Source organism: Brachyhypopomus gauderio, chromosome 10 (genome assembly GCF_052324685.1).
Source record: "Brachyhypopomus gauderio isolate BG-103 chromosome 10, BGAUD_0.2, whole genome shotgun sequence".
NCBI lineage: Eukaryota > Metazoa > Chordata > Actinopteri > Gymnotiformes > Hypopomidae > Brachyhypopomus > Brachyhypopomus gauderio.
The window spans coordinates 2537415-2555392 of NC_135220.1; the positions used below are offsets into that span (position 1 = coordinate 2537415).

Genomic DNA, 17978 nt, shown 5'->3' on the forward strand with positions numbered 1-17978 from the left:
AGTCAGTGACTCAGAAACAGCAGATAATACCTTGTCAGGTATATTGGACAGACAGTGTCAAAAACAAATCAATTGACTCCCATGCACATATAAACTGAATGTTGCACAGTTACCCCCGTGGACAACAGATAACGAGCAGACTGGATCAGAATAAAAGGCCAAAAATTACACACAAGGTCATTTAGAGAAAATCTTTATTGAAATATTTAAGGGTCTGTATCAGGCATTGTGCATTAATCAGTATGCACATTTTCTACATATCATGCATATCCTATTTAATGCAAATGTAGAATTGGCTATACTCTTTCTTAACCATCATATGAAAGGCAAAAGTCCATCTTGATACAATCTTTTAGTTTGAAAATTACAGAGTCTATTAAGTCTTGAATGATGGTTTCAGATGTCAAGTTCTCACAAAGTTCATTCAGCATTCCATCTGAAGCTGCACTGTGAACATCTTGTATGAGAGGTTGATCGTTCTGAAGAATCTCTACTAGTTTGTCAAAAACCATCTCAACAATGTCCTCAGCTATGGACGTAAAGGGGATACAGGACTGGCTGAACTTTATTTGTCCGACATCACTGGAATTCATGTCCGCAGCTTCTGTTTCATCAACCTTCTGAAAAGAAGTGCACGTTAAGCTCAACGCTAGCTGATGAATAATTCTGCACACAGATTCCACTAAATCTCTCGATCTCCTTAGAGAACCAAAAACTATAGGGACACAAGGACAGATCTGTGTCCTCAACTGTTGAATGCAGACATCTTTTCGGCACTGAACAGTCTGGAATTTTTCTTTTAAACCTGCCAGCAAAACTGGGAGTTGATGGACATGCAGGGCATCTGACTCGCTGGGAGAACCCGTTCGTTCTGTTTTCAAAATGTGTGCCACATGTTGGTCAGCAGAACTGGGAAAGAAGGTTTTACGTTTTTGGAAAACGGGTGCTTCAATGTGTTTTGTGTTTTTGATAAAAGTTGGACTAATAGAAGAACGGTAGTTGGGCTTTGTCTTTAAATCCTTGAGCAAATCCTTTTGCCTAGTTAAATCATCTTGATAGTGCTTCACATGTGAAAGTATAGTTGATGTGACTGGCAGTGTTTCAGTAGTCTTCTCTGGTCTCACAGGAGGCAACTTAAACCTTGTGCTTGACCCTGACATGCCTTTACTGACAGATGATTTGGATGGCTTATCTCTGTCAAGTTTATCCTGAAAATCTTCCACTGAGACATACAGAACATGCTGCTGATTCCTTTTGTATGCTTCAGTATGGGTTATGTTTACGGTAGACTTTTTGCTACTGAAATGGTGAAGGTCTGAACATACTAACTCAGATTCCACCCGATGCTCCTTACAAGAACTTGTTGAGCTCTCATTCTCTCTATTCAAAACTGTTTGTAAGTTGTCAAGAATAACATTCTCATCTGATACTACTTCCCTGCTTCCAGCTTGTACTGTTTGAGCTATTATACTTTCATGTCCATCATTTAACACCATTAATTTTTCAAAAGTTGATTCAATGAGCTGCAGGGCTAGGGAGTCTAATTTTGAATTTGGCTGCCAGATGCCTGGATGTGTGTTTTCTGTATGTGGCACAAGTGGTGGAAAGGAATCAGCCAGACTCTCACCAATTCTAGGAATCATTTTAGCATCAGAATAGGCTGTTGTGTGTTTTCCAAATATATTGTTATTGACACTTTCTATTCCTTTTGATTTGGGAGAGATACTAAGTGAGGAGAATGTCCTGAGCTCTTCAGAGGACCTGCTGGCAGGACCACAGCCTGACGGGGCACACTTTTGCTCTGCTTGTGTAGAGGACTCTAGAGTTCCCTGGTTTGTGGGTAATTCATCATGCTTTATTTTCTTGTCCTCTTGTAGTCTTTCAAGACCATCATCATTTGAATTTAAGAAGACATTTGTTATTTCCAGCATAATGGTTTTGATAATGGCTACTGTGAAATTGTTAATTTTCGAATCCATGCTTTCATGGCGTCCTGCAGAGGAAGTCAGTAATGGTCCGATTGTCCAGTTGCTGTAGCCCCCTAAAAGGCCACACACCTTATGCATATTTGATTTGCATGGACTTATTCGAGTCGCCGGCCGTGAATTTGTTCCAGCTGAAGGCAGGACCCAGCTTTGGCGAGCATGCCAGTCATTCTCTCCATCAGGCCTGCCTTTGTGTTCAGGCATCACACTGTGTGAAATGGGTTTCTCCGGTTCGGGATCTGCATGTGTCTCTGAAACCCCCAATCCTGTGTATGATTGGCACCCTTCACTCTGTAGAGTCTTTTTTGGAGAGATATACAGTGTTGATGAGCCGTGAGTTGACGTGTGGTCACAGATGTTACTTTGATTATATACTACAGGAAACTGTGTTGGTAAGATTCTCTTAAGAGACAAAAATGAGAACACATTATAATAAGATTAGATCATTAGCTTTCTGGAGATGTTCATCCACACCATGTCCGTAATACTCACTTCAGATCCCTGCACACCTATGCTGGTTTCTTTAGTACTGTACAGTAGTTCAGTAATATCATCACCACCTGCAAATATTAATGCAGAATATTAATACATGTGTATATTCATACAGTTTTAGTAGCAAACAAAAAAACAACTGTAGTCCTTATACACAATAGTTATCTTGCTTACATCTAAGGAAAAAAATTATTCTTGCCCATAATTGCATTGGATCAGTTGTACCGTTAATCCGTTAATTATTTAACCTAACAAAACAACAGTTCCTCATAAATATCTTACCTAATGTTACTTTGAACACAAGTCTGTGCATCATATTTTGTTGGAGGACTATTTGTTTCTTTATCATTCGTATCGCCTCCTTTCTGTCATTCAGCTCCTTTAAGCTCTGTTCATATATGGTGCGTTTGTTTCTGTAATAATACTGTAACTACAGGGAAGACCAGGGTTATCATCTCAGTGGTGTGGCAATTTACATGGCACTACTAATGCATGATCCAGATATATTCCTTCACAGCACATGAGGTGGTGGACACACTCTGAGTTGAGACTAAAACCTTTTTATGTCTCTCCTCTGTAGCCCTGTCTCTTTTTTTCTGTCGGTTGAGTTCCAGTTCCAGCATCTCACGAATGTCTTGTCGTAAAGCATCCTCCCTTTCTTCCCACAGTTTGCTTGAAATTTCAGACGACTGGTTCATGTCATAGATAGTCTGGGGGGTGGGGGGGTGTCAGAGATACATTTAATCACTATATTAATTGTGTGTGTGTGTGTGTGTGTGTGTGTGTATATATATATATATAAACTTACAATTACATGATATTGTCTCAAGTCTTCACTTTAATGCAATTAATATAATTTAATATGCTTTTATATTATATATATATATATATATATATATATATATATATATATATATATATATATATATATATATATATATATATATATATGCTACTTTATCCTAGAGTTCTCTCTTTAACCTAGAGAATTTTTACATTTTTAAATATAATAGCCACTGTTATATTTTGTAATGATAGATGGTGTTGTTGTGTGTTATGTGTTGAGATGAATGGTACTGACCTCTAAACAACCTTCTGATTACTTCTGTTTACGCCTGTGGTTCTCATCGGTCAAAGTTAACCTTATAGGTTTCATGTTCTTCACCTGCTAACCCTAACCCAAGCTCAAAGAAAGTTATTCTGTTTAATCTTTGTTAATGTATCTTTAAATAACTGAATAAAACATACGCTTCTAATTTTTTCTTAGTTGTTACTGGCAAACAGATGTGCTTTGGACATTTTACTGTTTTACTCTAGTAGTTATATTTAGGGTTCACACACACATAGTGTGGGAACCCTATTGTAATTGTTAGGGTTTTTCTTTCTTATTATTATTCTTTGTCCCATTTTTTGACCTAAAACGTATTGTGCAGCCTAGACCGTAATGCCTAGAAACCCCAAACTTGGCAAAAAGGTTCAGTTAACTCCAAGGACCAGATTCCCATACAGGGACCCAAATTGGCCTGATGGTGGCGCTATAGCAGACCATATTGACTTTTTGTCCATATCTCCTACACCGTAAGTCCTAGAACCAAAATTCCAGTTCCTATACATTCCTTGACTAAATTCAATAGGACAATTAATATACAACCATTAAGCTCCGCCCACTTAGATTTCGAGTTAATTTGCATAATGTGCAAAATCACACACATATTTGAGCGCAAACTAGTCCCTGGATTTTTCACATACATGCACATATGTGGTATCAAAACGTTCAGAAGAGTCTGAACTTTAAAATCTATCCAACAAAAATGCTAATTTCTTCACTACCTAGTCAGTATAAGCCAATCAAATGAGGAGGCGTAAATTCAATAGTAAATTTTGCGCATATGGAGCTCTAACTTAAGAAAACTTGCATGTAATGAGATGGCACTTCACAGACAGCTTCCCTGTGAGGGTCTGGGGCAGCTCGCAGAGGTTGCCATACCTCACCTGCTAGGGGGCGCTATAACATGCAAAAATTTGCCCCATGCACTCAGATTGGCCGATCCACATGAAACTTGGCAGACATCATCTATGGGCCTCTGGGAACCAGGTCCTAAAGCAGACACTCCATACTTCCAAAATGGCTGACGTAATCGGCCAATCAGTGATCGGCACGCGTTTGACAGGCTTACCATTGGTCGATCTGCACGAAACCTCTTGGGTGTGGACAAGTGCACGCCCCCTATGACATAATCCAGCCAGGTGTCGATTGGCCACTGGGGGGCGCTATTGCAAAAAAAGCAAGTGTATCCCCTACATAATTCCACTTGGGAACATGCAATTGGACTCTTTTGATTCCTTGCAGTAGTGCGAACAACTTTCCCATTACATGTCCTATTAAAAAATGCACAGTTTATTTACAGTTAATAATAGTTTGAAATCATCACTTTTCATACTCCTCCTAGGATTTTCATACTATCATGTCAAGCAAAGTCTTATAATACTCTACAGAGTGTGAAATCAAAAAACAATCTAAAGATTTTGGATTTGAGGACACTTATACCTGCTAAATATTTTTTTAATGGACAGCATCGATACATATAATATTCATATTCTTAAAGCTCTTTCATATTTTACCCAATTCTGACCAAAATGCACAAGCCCATTCAGAATCCCATCCTGAACAAATTTGTCAAGTTTCATCTAAATCGGTTATCGTATGGCTCTACAGTGCAGTATTATATACAATGCATAAGAATGCATGTAAAGTCCCTCTGTCACCTTCTCCTTCTCACACGCACGCAAGCTGAAACTCACACTCTCAGTCTCTCTCACACTCTCACCCACATTCCCCCTCCCATCTCTGTGCCCTAAGTAAACATTGCTCTGGCTACCTAGATCTCTCTGTGTCTATTAACCAGGCACACACACATACAGGCGCAAGCAGGCCTTCCTATAGCATTCACAATGACACTTCCCTAGCCATACCCACCCATATCTCAGTGACTAACACATGCTCATACAAACTGATATTTGGCTTCTTTTTTGTCTCTCTCTCACACAAACACAGACACACACACCTTTATACCTATATGTATGTATAGTTTCTATGTATACTTATGTATGTATGTATTAGTATATGTTGTCATAGTTTGAGTACATACACTACCACACACACACACACACACTTCTACCTAAATGTATGTAGTTTGTATGCATATCTATAGTATATGTATAGTATATGTAAGTCATGCCAGTGATGTCAGTCATATCAGACATGCCAGTCATGTTCTGCCAGTCATGTAAGTCATGTCATGCCAATCATTTCAGTCCAGTCATATCAGTCATTTCAGTCCAGTCATATCAGTCATGTCAGTCAAATCATCAAATCATTACAGTCATGCCAGTTATGTCAGTCATATCAGTCATGTTAATTTTGTTCGTCATGGCAGTGATGTCATTCCAGTCATGCCAGTCATGTCAGTCATGTAATGCCAGGCTTTGCAGACTACATTCATACTTTGAATACATGGGCAGTCATGTTAGGCATGCTAGGTGTGTAAAGAGTGAATTAACAAAGCATAGTCTCTGGCTCCCTCAATCTATCTCTGTCGGTGATATACAGGCCCAATCATGTATAGACACATGCAGGCCTTCCTATATTGTTCACATAGATGCAGCCCTAGCCAGATGTGCTGTTTCTGTGTCTCCCTTTCTGACACATGCAGATGTCATTACACACTATCTGTAGAGCACACACTGGCCAAACCCAAACAGCTTCTTTTCACTTTTAGGTCTAAAGGACCTTTTGGGCTTCCTTTTGCTTATTGTGTGTGTGAACCCGCCTATCGCCGCTTGCGGCTATATTTTGTAAATTGCATTTACTATAATAAATTGGTTCACATAAAAATAAAGTTGATACAACGCATAGCTAACTGATGAATTTTTAAATGTTTTTTAGAAAATTAAACAATCGCTTACTGAATAATTTTCACAAGACTTTTACCAGATGGCTGGAATGGAGGAATTATGTTGCCTCTTCACAGTAGCCCTTTACTAAGCAAGGGAAAAAAGCAAAATAAACAAATATTTTAAAACATTTTTAAACTCCATTTAGCACCATTTAGGACGTTTCAGACGTTAGCATAGCCTATTACCTAAATAGATAAACTAGCTGATTCATGTAACGAGTTGATGGGAGAAACAAATATGTTTACGAAATAATATTTTACAAGTCACATGTGTAAGTCACATGAAAAATAAAAAAAACGTATTAAGCATATAGTTAGCTACAGATTAACCACTTTTCAACTATGCTCTTATAAAATGTCAAAATTGTTACCTGGCAACAACGGCAACCTGTCGGTATTTAATCAAACAAGCTACTATGAAAAATAAACACTTATCTATATGACTATATTTTAGTACTTATTCAATGTATATGATAATTCCTCTGGGGATTACAATTATTGTTTATTGGATTAGTTCCCTGGAGATTACACTAATTTATATTTTCTGAAGCCTCATCATCTGTCTGCCCAAATAAAGTAGCTGGTTAGCTAGCGACTTATGCTAGTTATCATTTTAGACCCATGATGTAAGCACAATGTTTCGAGTACCACTAAATGTGTTTATGAACGTTCCCACATAGTGAAAGGGCAACAAGTGATGTGAACTAATGAACGCGATACACCCACCCTTTCCACGTCTGACGTCACGTTCCCACAATGCACGCGCTCTTCTACTCGAATGCTGCTGTGTTTAGAGGGAAAGACCTCAGGCCTAGAAAAACTACAAAATTCTTGAAAAAAAAAATCGTAAATATCCTAGGGTGAACGTTTCCGACAAATTATGCCACGAATAGCTGAGCGACGATGTTTATGCAGCGTTGGCGAACGTTTACTGATGTAATTAGACGCACGATGTGGAGTTCTGTGGCGCTTTAAAGTTTGTGGTAAGCGCAAGACTATTTTATGCAAATTTTACAGGCTTGATATAAGGTGAAACTCAATTACATTCATTCTTAAACATCAGAATTAAAAAACTTTTTTCGAATTTGAAATTAGACATGTTGCTCGACTTCCATCTTGAGGTATGATGTTGACTGAACAAACAACATGCTTCGTAAAAATAAGTTAGTTTGCGGTGTTTTCGGATATTTAGAATTCAGCAAAGTCGTTTGCCGATCCTTGCCGAGTATTGTATGCCTATGAAAGTTTTCTTTCAGCCGTGCACCTCCACTTGTTACATTCTGATTCTTTTGGCTAGTTTTGTACCCTGTTGCATGCCGAATCTCGAGGTGATGTGTGTCTAGGGTTTTGCTGACTAAGAAGAGACCAAAAGCATTTCTACAAAATAGATCTGTTTATACTGAAATATTACACTGATATTGCTGTTATATTTTTTTCGTATTTCGTATTGGCACGTTAAACGTTCTTATGTTAAACTTTGTTTAACGCATGTTTGTTCAGCCAAAAGGGATTAAACCGTATATTTTGTAGCTTAGTTATTATTCCTTAGTAGTTATGCAAAACTAAAGGAATTCATTTTATTATGTAACCCCGGTTATATAAGAGGTTAAATTATCTTTTTTGTTTGCATCACAAACAAATGTTTATTTACACATTTGTCAGCCTGTTTGATTAATCATTTAGAAGAATGCCTGTATTGTAACCTAGTGTTGGTTATTTGTTATTTATTAATTTACAAAACACCAAAAACCTGTTCTCACATATTTAACCACTAAAATGTATAATCAGGGATGTACTGCAATCCAAGGAAACACCTTGATCAGCATCAAGATGCTTGAAGATTTGGAGGGGTGGTGTTGATGGTTTTGTTGTTTTGTTTGTGGAAAAAAGTAAACTTATAAACTAGCAGTCTGTAATTATTAGCAGTTACTAATGTGATTTAACAAGAGCAAATACAAAAGTTTACTCTGTTTTCTCTCTAATTCAATAACAGCCTTATAGACTACACTGCATGACCACAGTAATCATGAAGGTGAGATATCATTTATCAACCATCTTAAATTCAGTATAGTCTCTATCTTCCAATTTTGGTGTGAACAAGCAGGTTGTCAGAGTTATTTCACATTCCTGAAATTATGTGTTGAACATTGAGCACAATAGTGAATGAACGGGAAATGGAAAAAAGATCTAGATGAAGCCGTACGTCACGCAAATCAAGCACACCCCAGTAATGGGGAACTAGGATGTTTATGAGCACAGCTATACTGTGTTACTGGAACTGCTTGGTCCCACTTATTCCACCTCTATGCTAGTTTGGTGTCTTTACTAAATTTGCAGTATTATAACAACCAGGTCAGTCCATCCTGAAACACTTTGAAGTAAGCAGTATAACAATTATATTAGTGTGCTATTATAGGGAAAAATGTATTTACTGTACAGTATGTAAATAACATTCTTTCAAATAAAGTTGCTTCAGTACTGTTATTCAGGTCCATGAAGACATTAAATATTTGTGTCTTTCTGCAGGACCTTGAATATGCAAAAGGACTACTTACCATCTCAGAAGAAGTTACAGATCAGAGTTGGATCTCTGGTATTTGTGGTTTTACTGTTTGCTTGGTCCTTAATTTCATTGTGTACAAAATAAATGAATATTTATTCCTAATGGTAGAACTGCCAATTGAAACCATGATGTGCATTAATGTAACTAAAACCTTCTTCGTCTTACCTTAGATGTTCGAGCACACACTCCTTAAACACTGCCCATGTAAATGAGACGATGTTTCATGGGAAGGACCAGCTGAACAGCCCCCTGCAGACGTCTGAGTCCAGTAAGCCTGAGCTGCAGTGTGAAGAGTGTGGTAAACACTACAACACTCGCCTGGGTCTGAGACGACACGTGGCCACCCACGCCACCTCGGCCACCGGCGACCTCACCTGCAAGGTGTGTCGTCAGGTGTTTGAGAGCATGCCGACTTTGCTCGAACACCTGAGCACGCACACCGGCCGGCCTCCGCCGGCGGGAGTCGTGCGGGAGAGGAAGCACCAGTGCGAGCGTTGCGGCCGCCGCTTCTTCACCCGCAAGGACGTGCGACGCCACGCAGTGGTGCACACAGGAAGAAGAGACTTCCTGTGCCCCCGCTGCGCCCAGCGTTTTGGCCGACGTGACCACCTCACCCGTCATTTGAAGAAAAGTCATGCCCAGGAGTTGGATGCCCTCACCTCTTTGCCTCCGAGTGGTGTGAAGGAAGAGCCCAGCCCGACCATGTGTACTTCTGGATCCCCTAAAGATGCCTCAGAAGCCTTTTCCATGGGCATGTTCAACCCTCAAGGTCTGCAGAGTGCCTCTACCTCAGGGGTCAGTCACCATCATTCACTGGTGACTGGCCCCCTCTCTAACCCCATGGGTGTGGGCTGCTACCTTGAGCCAAGCAAGCCCCAGCCACATCAGTATCACGAGGCTCACAGATACCAGCCTGGCTCCGCTACCTCATATCTGAAAGCAGAGATGGAAAGCTTCTTAACAGAGCTCCAGTGTGGGCCTATGCCACCACAAGCTTCTGCTGCAACTTCCACCTCCAGACCAGGCGACCTCCTCCCGGAGAGTCTGGGAGGTCAGACTGCCCACTTCACACTCAGAAACTCTGCTTTTGCCACGGCCGAGCCTTCAGCTACCGCTGCTAACATGGAACTCTCGCATCTGTTGGGCTTCCTGCCGTTTGGCCTGCCACCTTACAGTGCCCCCTTGAGTTCAGGAGGCCTTGTGATGGGGTACTCCACCACCACTACAGCCGGCTCCCCAACTGCTACCTCTCAGCTCTCTGGGCCACTTGCTTCGTTTCAACCACAGCCAACGCTTGAGCCTCAGGCCTCAGGCCATATAAACCAGCTGTCTGGTTTCTCTCCTACACTACCTCGATTTCACCAGGCCTTCCAGCAGTAATGCTAAGAGGACTTTGTGTTTCTTCCTAAATTGATTTAGAATCTCCTTTGCCAAATGGCTTCTAAATAATACCGCTGTGCACTGTGGTGCTGCTTGATCAAAGACTTATGCATTGCAGGTATTGGTCATATAGACTCTGTAGAAAATGATAAGATTTGTGAGTCATTTGTTCTGGATTGAGTAGAGTGTTTTTTATATAGAATAGTTTTGATTTTAGATTAGGCTTCTTGCTTCTTAGTAAGTCTTCCCTATATTTGATTGTAGTGATTTATGATTTAATTTAGATTCATTTATAGAGAACTCAACATTGAACTAAATTGGGGAAATACCTCAGAATATTGTTTAAAAAGCAAAGATTATCACAGTGTTCTCAGTTGTACAATGAAGCACTTTCTCAGTCAGAAGCACTTCCTTGGCTAAGAGTCAGTTTGAACTGTGGTCATATTTTAAACCTCAACCTCATTTTACATAATTTACATAACCTACCTCTCTTAATAGACTCCTCATACTGGGAGCCAGTTCCCTCATGGTATTGACTAAAGACACAAAACAAATCCCCTTTATGAAATATCTTCAGATAAGTGCTTGTAGAGAACATTAATCCAGTGGGGAATTTTTTTTAGAGTGCCTTTCATTAGTAATGAAAGTAAGTTATGAGAAAATGATAGATCCAGATATTAGCAAAAGTTAGTTCATACTCATATTGTCTTTAGCCTTTTAGGATAAAGTAAAAAGGTGCTGTTGAATTCAACACATTGATAATGCATGGAAAGAAAATTGAAAGTGAAGATCAATGTGTTTCTTGTGTTTTATGATATTCTTCATTACTCTTTGTTCATTCCATAGAGTTAATTGTTAAGACATAAAAAAACAACTTATTTTGCTGTATCTGATCTTAAGAATGGTGAGCCTATTGGTATGTCATTTTATGTAGAAATGTAACAAAATGTAACATTGTCGAAATGAAGTAGCCAGTCCTGATTCCTGATTGACATTTTCCTGCAGTGGAGATTCAAACTGAGTCTTTATAACCTCTATCCTTATGACTTGATTCATGGAAATAGATTAATGCTCTCATTAGAATTTAATTTCCATATTTAACCTTTTTAGTCTATATCTGATATGTAAAAGGCCTTCAGTAAGCATAATTTGATTTGGTTCATTTGATCCAACAGGAAATATAGAGTATTATTTAATTAATAAATTAGTGCTGTTTCTGTTGATTTCTCCACAAAAATGTTACGTTTCAGTGGCCTGTGCAGTTTCTGTGATACAACATTAGAGATATTTCCATTTAAGTCTAATAATCAGACACCTCAGGAGCAGATTCAGTTCAGGAGATGAATCGTGTTTGTGCAGTGGAGAAAACTAAATTGCCCAGGTTGGTATGGAATGGAACCCAACATGAATGTGATGTTTGGACTCAGACGTAACTACCTCAGAGGGCACCGTGCTTGGCTGTACTGTACCTACCAGTGACAGTGAATTGTTTTTATGTGGGTATCTCACTGGAGTTAGATGGTTTACATCTTCGTGTTCAACTTTTGCGCTTGTGTTTCAGTTGGCCTTTTGTTCAGTTTTATTTTACCTGCATTTTGAAAACAAAGGCTGAAATCATTTAATGTACTTAGTAAGAATTTCATGGATGATACAGAGAAATAAAGCATCTTTTAGACTTGCGTGTCATGATGTTTTAAACCTACATATTTATTTAATAACAATATTATGTGATATATATGAATTATGATACCTTTAAGTAAACAGGAACAGGATATTTTATGCCTATTTATAGCTTACTATACAGTTTCATTTAAATTCATGTGGAATTGCTGTTGATATGGTGTCTTGCAGAGCAGCAAGCAGTGCTGTACCTTAAATACTTTAGTGAACACTAACCAGATGTATGTATGTGTGTGTGTATATTAGTATGAAGTCAGTTGATAATATCAGTCCCAAGCATCTGTACGTTAAGTCAACCATTAGCTTCTTTTATTGACTTTAGTTCAGTTGTCTTTAAAAAATATATGCATACTACTTAAGTGGTTGCTAGCTTATAGGTAGGCTAAAAAAAATATCATGCGGTGTGTCATGTTGGTTTAAACATAAATGTACTTTTATCATCATCAGGACAGTAAATTGTCAGATTTAGTAGAATGTAACTTTTGAATGCAGAATCTTTGGACAGCCTCCAGCCTACAAACAGACTGAAGGGCCTAACGTTGCTTATTCCCGCCATTGTAAAAAAAATCGAAGATGTGGAGACAGCAAGTGAATATAGTGTATCCCAAAACAACTAAGCAATCTTTCAGATATGGTGAAAGTGCAGATTTCCGTTAATTAAATGGTCGATATTTTTTTACGTGTCTGATGTACACTTAATTAAATGTTTATGTACACACAGGCAAAGGCAAGGACAGCTAAATGTATCAGGAAGCGCAAACGAGGGACCTTTGACAAAGTCTGTCCACCAGAGAGGGGCGTTCTTGGTTTGTCTAAGCTAGCTAGCGACACTCTTGATGAATGATGAAAACGCTTAATTCATCTGAATAGCGTATTTTTTTCTCCTCGCCATTAGTATTGTAATTCTTAATCTAAAAGCAGTAGTCCTTGTCTTAATTTCAAATCATTAAGCACTAAGCATTAGCTTGCCACTATTCTATGTGTCCAGCTCGGGGTTCTTGCGACAGAGATGGCGGACGAGGCTCTCTTTCAGTTCCTGCATAACGAAGTTATCCAATATGTCAACACCACAGAAAGCGGAGAAACGGTAAGAGTAACGGATCATTAAAATGTTGGTCTTACGTGACTAACTTGTAGGCTACATGCCCAGTGTGTACTGACAAAGTATTTGTGTTCAGGAAAACGGGCGCTGTGTGTCCAAGCTGGAGAACATGGGATTCCGTGTGGGACAGGGACTCATTGAAAGGCAGGTATCAGTAATGTATAAACACCTTCCTGACCCTCTGTACATGTTGATATGTGCATTCAAGACTACCTGATCAAGAATAGAGCATACATTTATACAGCATCACTTTTTACACTCGCCCGTTCTTACACTGTGTTCCAAATTATTATGCAAGTAATTTCTCAGATTTTCCAAAAATACCTATATGAATTGCAGTTATTGTAATTTTCCAGTCATCAACTACTAGAGTACAATTGAAAGGTTTTTGAACAATCTGCTAATATCAGTGTGTGTATATATATATATATATAAATAAAAAACTCAAAATGCATGTTCCAAAATATTATGCACAGCAGAGTTTAACCTTTCAATTTTTATAACGGGAAAAAAAGAAAAAAGTCATTTGTGAAATCATTTGGTTATTACAAACCGAAATCAAACAGTTCAAGTCAAAACTTTATTCTAGGTAATGTTACATTTGCATATAGGACCCCTTGTTCGAAGGGAGCTTCTGAACTCTGGTCCATTGAATTTGTCAGGTTTTGGATGGTATCTGCTTCTATTGTTGTGCATGAGGACAGAATACCCTCCCAGAGCTGTTGCTTAGGTGTTGAGGTCAGGGGAGCATGGGGGCCACACCATACGTTTGTCCCCTTTTATGCTCATAGCAGCCAGAGATGCAAACGTGTTCTTTGCAGCATGAGACGGTGCATTATCATGCATGAAAATGATCTTGCAATGAAATGCACGGTTCTTCTTCTTGAACCATGGCAGGAAGTGAAGTTTGAGAAACTCCACATGCATTATGGAGTCATCTTTAACCCATCAGGGATCCTAAAGGGGCCAACAATCTCTCTCCCCATGATTCCAGCCCAAAACACCACCTCCTCCTTGTTGGAGCCATAGCCTTGTTTGCATGGGGTGTCCATCAACCATCCATCCTCCACGCCATCCATCTGGACCATCAAGCGTTGCACGGCACTCATCGATGAACAAAACAGTTTTGAAGTCAGTCTTCAGGTATTGTTTGGCCCATTGGAGCCGTTTCTGCTTGTGTGCAGTGGATAGAGGAGGTCAACAGGATGGCTTACGCACAGCTGCAAACCTCTGAAGGACCTGGATCTTGTTGTTCAGGGGACATTAGAAGCACCAGCAGCTTCAAAAACCTGTCTGACAAAAATTTGTCTGCTGCTATGACAAGACATTTTTGCAACTGCTCTTTTAACCCAACATAATTGCCTGTTGGAAAGAGTCCTCAATTTTCCCTTATCAGCACGCACATTCTTCATTGTGCGATGATCACTATGAAGTGTCTTGGCAATGTTGATTGTAGTTGTACTTTGACCTAAACACGCCACAATTTGTTGCTTCTCAGCAGCCGACATCCTTTTTCTTTCCCATTTTGGCTGAAAATTTAGGACAGCCTTCTTAAGTAGTCTTACCTTTAATTGGACACACCTGCCAAACTAATTAGCACAGGTGTCTGCAATTGATTTCAGTGATATAAAGAGCCCTTACACACATCACCATCAATGGGTTTAACTGACAAACAAAAATAATTCTTGTCACTCCTAAACACTTTTTGCATAATCATTTGGAACACAGTTTAGTGACATGGGCTCCCTTGATGTAAATGAAGCACTCTCCAAATGTGTCATCTCCGTGACAACTGTTAAGTGCAATGGCTCAGACCTGAAGATGCTATTAATTTTATGGGGATTCCAGTGGGTAAATTCCTTATTAGGCAAGTATAAGTGCAGTCTACATCTTGGTCCTGTTTGAGGTACATAAAAACATTTAATTTCAAAAGCATTTAATTTCAAAAGGATTTTATTTATTTATTTATTTATTTTTTACAAAAATCTGAGAAACTGATTGGGGTGTTTGATACTTACTGATTTTCATAGGTTCACCAAAGACACAGCTCGCTTTAAAGATGAACTGGATGTCATGAAATTCATTTGCAAAGATTTTTGGACGTGTGTGTTTAAGAAACAGATTGATAACCTGAGAACTAATCATCAGGTAGGTGCACTTTGCTTGACTTGTTAATGTGAAATAATGCTTTTTTAATTAAAGATTTGCACATGCATCCTAGTAAAAACAACATGAGAGTGCCTTGTGCTTTCTGTGTACATGTTTCTATATGTAACCATGGAACAGTGACATGCAGATCAGGCAATGGAATGAGTGGTGCTTCCTTACCAGCGTACAAGCACAATGACACAGTAACTTGCCTAGTGGCTTGAAAGCATGTGAGAACAGACCTCACACTATCTGGATGAAGTCTGTCCAGTCTCCACTGTTCCAGAGAATGAAGTAACATGATACAGGAAGAGAATTACAAGGATTACACACATTGGATTCAGTATAAGGAACAGTACTTGACAGTATTTTAATTAATAGTGCTACATTTTTTTGCCTTGCACCTCCCCCCAAAAAGTATGTAACAACCATGTCTAAATTCTGTGCAGGGTATTTATGTCCTCCAAGATAACAAGTTTCGTCTGTTGACTCAGCTGTCTGCTGGTAAACAATATCTGGAGAATGCCCCCAAGGTACATATGTATGTACATCTCAGATTAGCACCAGAATCTGTTCATGGTCATGGGTTAGTAGACCTAAGATTGAACAGTGTAGTTTAACCCTTTAAGCAGCAAATTTTGTTAGATGTGTTTTAACTGAAATTTAGTCACTGTGATTTCACGTCACCTGGTGGTTTGTATTGGTTGCTGTCTTGGTAGTATTTGGCGTTTCCCTGTGGTCTGGTGAGAGGAGCGTTGTCCAACCTCGGAGTGAAGAGTATCGTCACAGCTGAAGTGTCCGTCATGCCTGCTTGTAAGGGCCACCGTTTTATGTTTATCTACACCTGGGGTTTTCAATCTGGGGAAATTTTCAGATTAACACCCAACACTTGAAAATTTATAACGTCACTGAAACTGTTCTACCAGTAATCTTAAGAAATTCACCAAGTTCTCTCTAGAGGGTGCTAGAACACCTTCAGGAACATTGCATTATCATATCCCTCACTACACAGGTTACCGTCTTAACCTTGTTCACATTCAGACTTGAAATGAACCAGGGATAGCAACATTTACAAGGAGTAATCTAACAGTGAAGATAAATTGTATTTTAAATTCTGTAAGTAACATGAAATTATTTGGTTTGTATTTTTGTATAATGTAAACAACTGATAAAAACCCCTGACATACACACACAATATGGGTGTCCAGTCCTATGCAGGGGCTGGTGTGGCTTATGGAATGAATTGTCTCATCAGGCTACTGGAAATCTGCACTAATTGCTCAGATTGTGCTGTCTGTTCATACCATTTCTTCCATCCACAGGTAAATTCCAGGTCATGATTCAGAAGATGTAGAACCCTGTAAAGAACAATTTCCTCAATTTGTTGCTGCGGGCTGATTTTTGTTGTATTTTATTTGTTTTATGATTGTTTCCATTTAAGAGATTTGAGAATTCCTTGCAAAGCAGTGTGGCATGTCAGGAGCTAGGCTTGCTGTATTGTAATTAATTTGTACTGTAGTTTTCAATTTAATATAGCATTCACACTAATTGTATCTCAAATATTTTCAAATCATGTTTGCACTGAATACTATTAAACCTCAACATGTCATTTTAGTCCATGCCTTTATTTGAATGTGTAGAATTGTTTTGAACGACAGTTTATGAAATAGCAACTAATACATTTCCAAATGAACTCCAGTCTAGTGGATTTGTATGCATTCCAGCTTTGTGTTCAATGCCTTCTTTCAGTGTTTGCCGAGAAAGATGAAACGTCAGCTCATTGGCATTGTATTTGTTAGACGCTAAAAATGTTATAGGTGCCTAGCACACCTACGATCATTAACAATCAGGCCCCAGTTTGCCCAATGCTCTGCGGTGCGTTTCGCAAAACATTTGTAACCAAGTGCTCGGTAACCACCTCCTCAAGAATATTCTTACATTTACGAGTGTTGCCCGAAACTCTTCTTAACGTAAGTCGTTCGTAAATTAAGAGTATTCGGACGTATTCGTAACTCACAGTACTACATCATGTGCAGTTCTACCTCAGATCGGATAGAGGCCGCTCATATTTATTTAAAAACTCGCGCACGGCATTAGCGCATGTGCTACTATAAAAACATGAAATTAGGGAAATTCAGAGGAAGGAATTCAGAGCGGAGGAAACCGAGGAAGCTGGCAGCAGGCAAACGCTGCGACAAAACACCTCCCAAAATAAAAGAAACTGATAGGAAGATAAATAGCTGGAGGAAAACTTGAGGGAGGCCAGTAAGCGGGGCAGGAGAAAGACACTCGAATAAGAAAAGCGAGACACCTTAAAACAGAACGCAACAATGAGATCGAGAGACAAGAGAAAGGGTTGAGGACGAACCTACAACGATCCGGCTCCACAAGCTTCCCTAAGAAGACATGGCAACAGGTGAAACGGATCACTTGCTGATTGCGCCGATTCAGTCTGAATGACTCGGGTGCCTCTTACATTTACATTTACGGCATTTAGCAGACGCTCTTATCCAGAGCGACTTACAAAAGTGCCTCTTGTGGAGGTAGAAGCCCTGACAGAACATGTTCCCACCCAGTAATTCCTGCTTAAACTACAAAAATGTGAGTGGTGCTCACCCCCCCCCTTCCCCCAGTGAAACAGGTTAAATGAAACCACCGCATAAAGGGGTACC

At 39.3% G+C, this 17978-nt stretch overlaps 3 protein-coding genes and 1 long non-coding RNA gene across 21 annotated transcripts; 2 read left to right on the plus strand and 2 right to left on the minus strand.

Annotated features, from left to right (window-relative positions):
- Positions 1 to 177: 177 nt before the first annotated feature.
- On the minus strand, positions 178 to 7254 carry LOC143525115 (uncharacterized). 16 transcript variants are annotated; one of them, XM_077018675.1, is made up of 8 exons: positions 7160 to 7254; positions 6444 to 6518; positions 4655 to 4748; positions 3559 to 3651; positions 3035 to 3187; positions 2760 to 2907; positions 2478 to 2545; positions 178 to 2387 (listed from the first exon to the last, which is right to left on the minus strand). In XM_077018675.1, exons 5-8 carry the CDS (start codon positions 3173 to 3175, stop codon positions 309 to 311), a joined length of 2436 nt encoding a protein of 811 aa, XP_076874790.1. In that variant the 5' UTR covers positions 3176 to 3187; positions 3559 to 3651; positions 4655 to 4748; positions 6444 to 6518; positions 7160 to 7254; the 3' UTR covers positions 178 to 308. The 16 variants fall into 16 exon arrangements, with proteins under 16 accessions (XP_076874790.1, XP_076874788.1, XP_076874787.1 ...); XM_077018673.1 differs by lacking the exon at positions 7160 to 7254 and adding an exon at positions 6805 to 7148 and having other exon boundaries at positions 4655 to 4775; XM_077018672.1 differs by lacking the exon at positions 7160 to 7254 and adding an exon at positions 6620 to 6784.
- Positions 7255 to 7276: 22 nt separating this feature from the next.
- plagx (pleiomorphic adenoma gene X) lies at positions 7277 to 12042 on the plus strand. Its single transcript, XM_077018696.1, has 4 exons — positions 7277 to 7416; positions 8427 to 8465; positions 8960 to 9026; positions 9167 to 12042. The coding sequence occupies exon 4, from the start codon at positions 9213 to 9215 to the stop codon at positions 10374 to 10376; it is 1164 nt and encodes a 387-aa protein (XP_076874811.1). The 5' UTR covers positions 7277 to 7416; positions 8427 to 8465; positions 8960 to 9026; positions 9167 to 9212; the 3' UTR covers positions 10377 to 12042.
- Positions 12043 to 12820: 778 nt separating this feature from the next.
- trappc6b (trafficking protein particle complex subunit 6B) lies at positions 12821 to 16920 on the plus strand. 3 transcript variants are annotated; one of them, XM_077018703.1, is made up of 7 exons: positions 12821 to 13143; positions 13235 to 13306; positions 14153 to 14301; positions 15189 to 15306; positions 15756 to 15839; positions 16026 to 16119; positions 16629 to 16920. In XM_077018703.1, exons 1-7 carry the CDS (start codon positions 13066 to 13068, stop codon positions 16658 to 16660), a joined length of 627 nt encoding a protein of 208 aa, XP_076874818.1. In that variant the 5' UTR covers positions 12821 to 13065; the 3' UTR covers positions 16661 to 16920. The 3 variants fall into 3 exon arrangements, with proteins under 3 accessions (XP_076874818.1, XP_076874820.1, XP_076874819.1); XM_077018705.1 differs by lacking the exon at positions 14153 to 14301 and having other exon boundaries at positions 12822 to 13143; XM_077018704.1 differs by lacking the exon at positions 14153 to 14301 and having other exon boundaries at positions 12825 to 13143; positions 13235 to 13302.
- On the minus strand, positions 15301 to 16662 carry LOC143525133 (uncharacterized). The gene is made up of 3 exons (XR_013133570.1): positions 16611 to 16662; positions 15994 to 16164; positions 15301 to 15583 (listed from the first exon to the last, which is right to left on the minus strand). It is a non-coding gene; the product is annotated as an uncharacterized LOC143525133 (long non-coding RNA).
- Positions 16921 to 17978: the final 1058 nt, after the last annotated feature.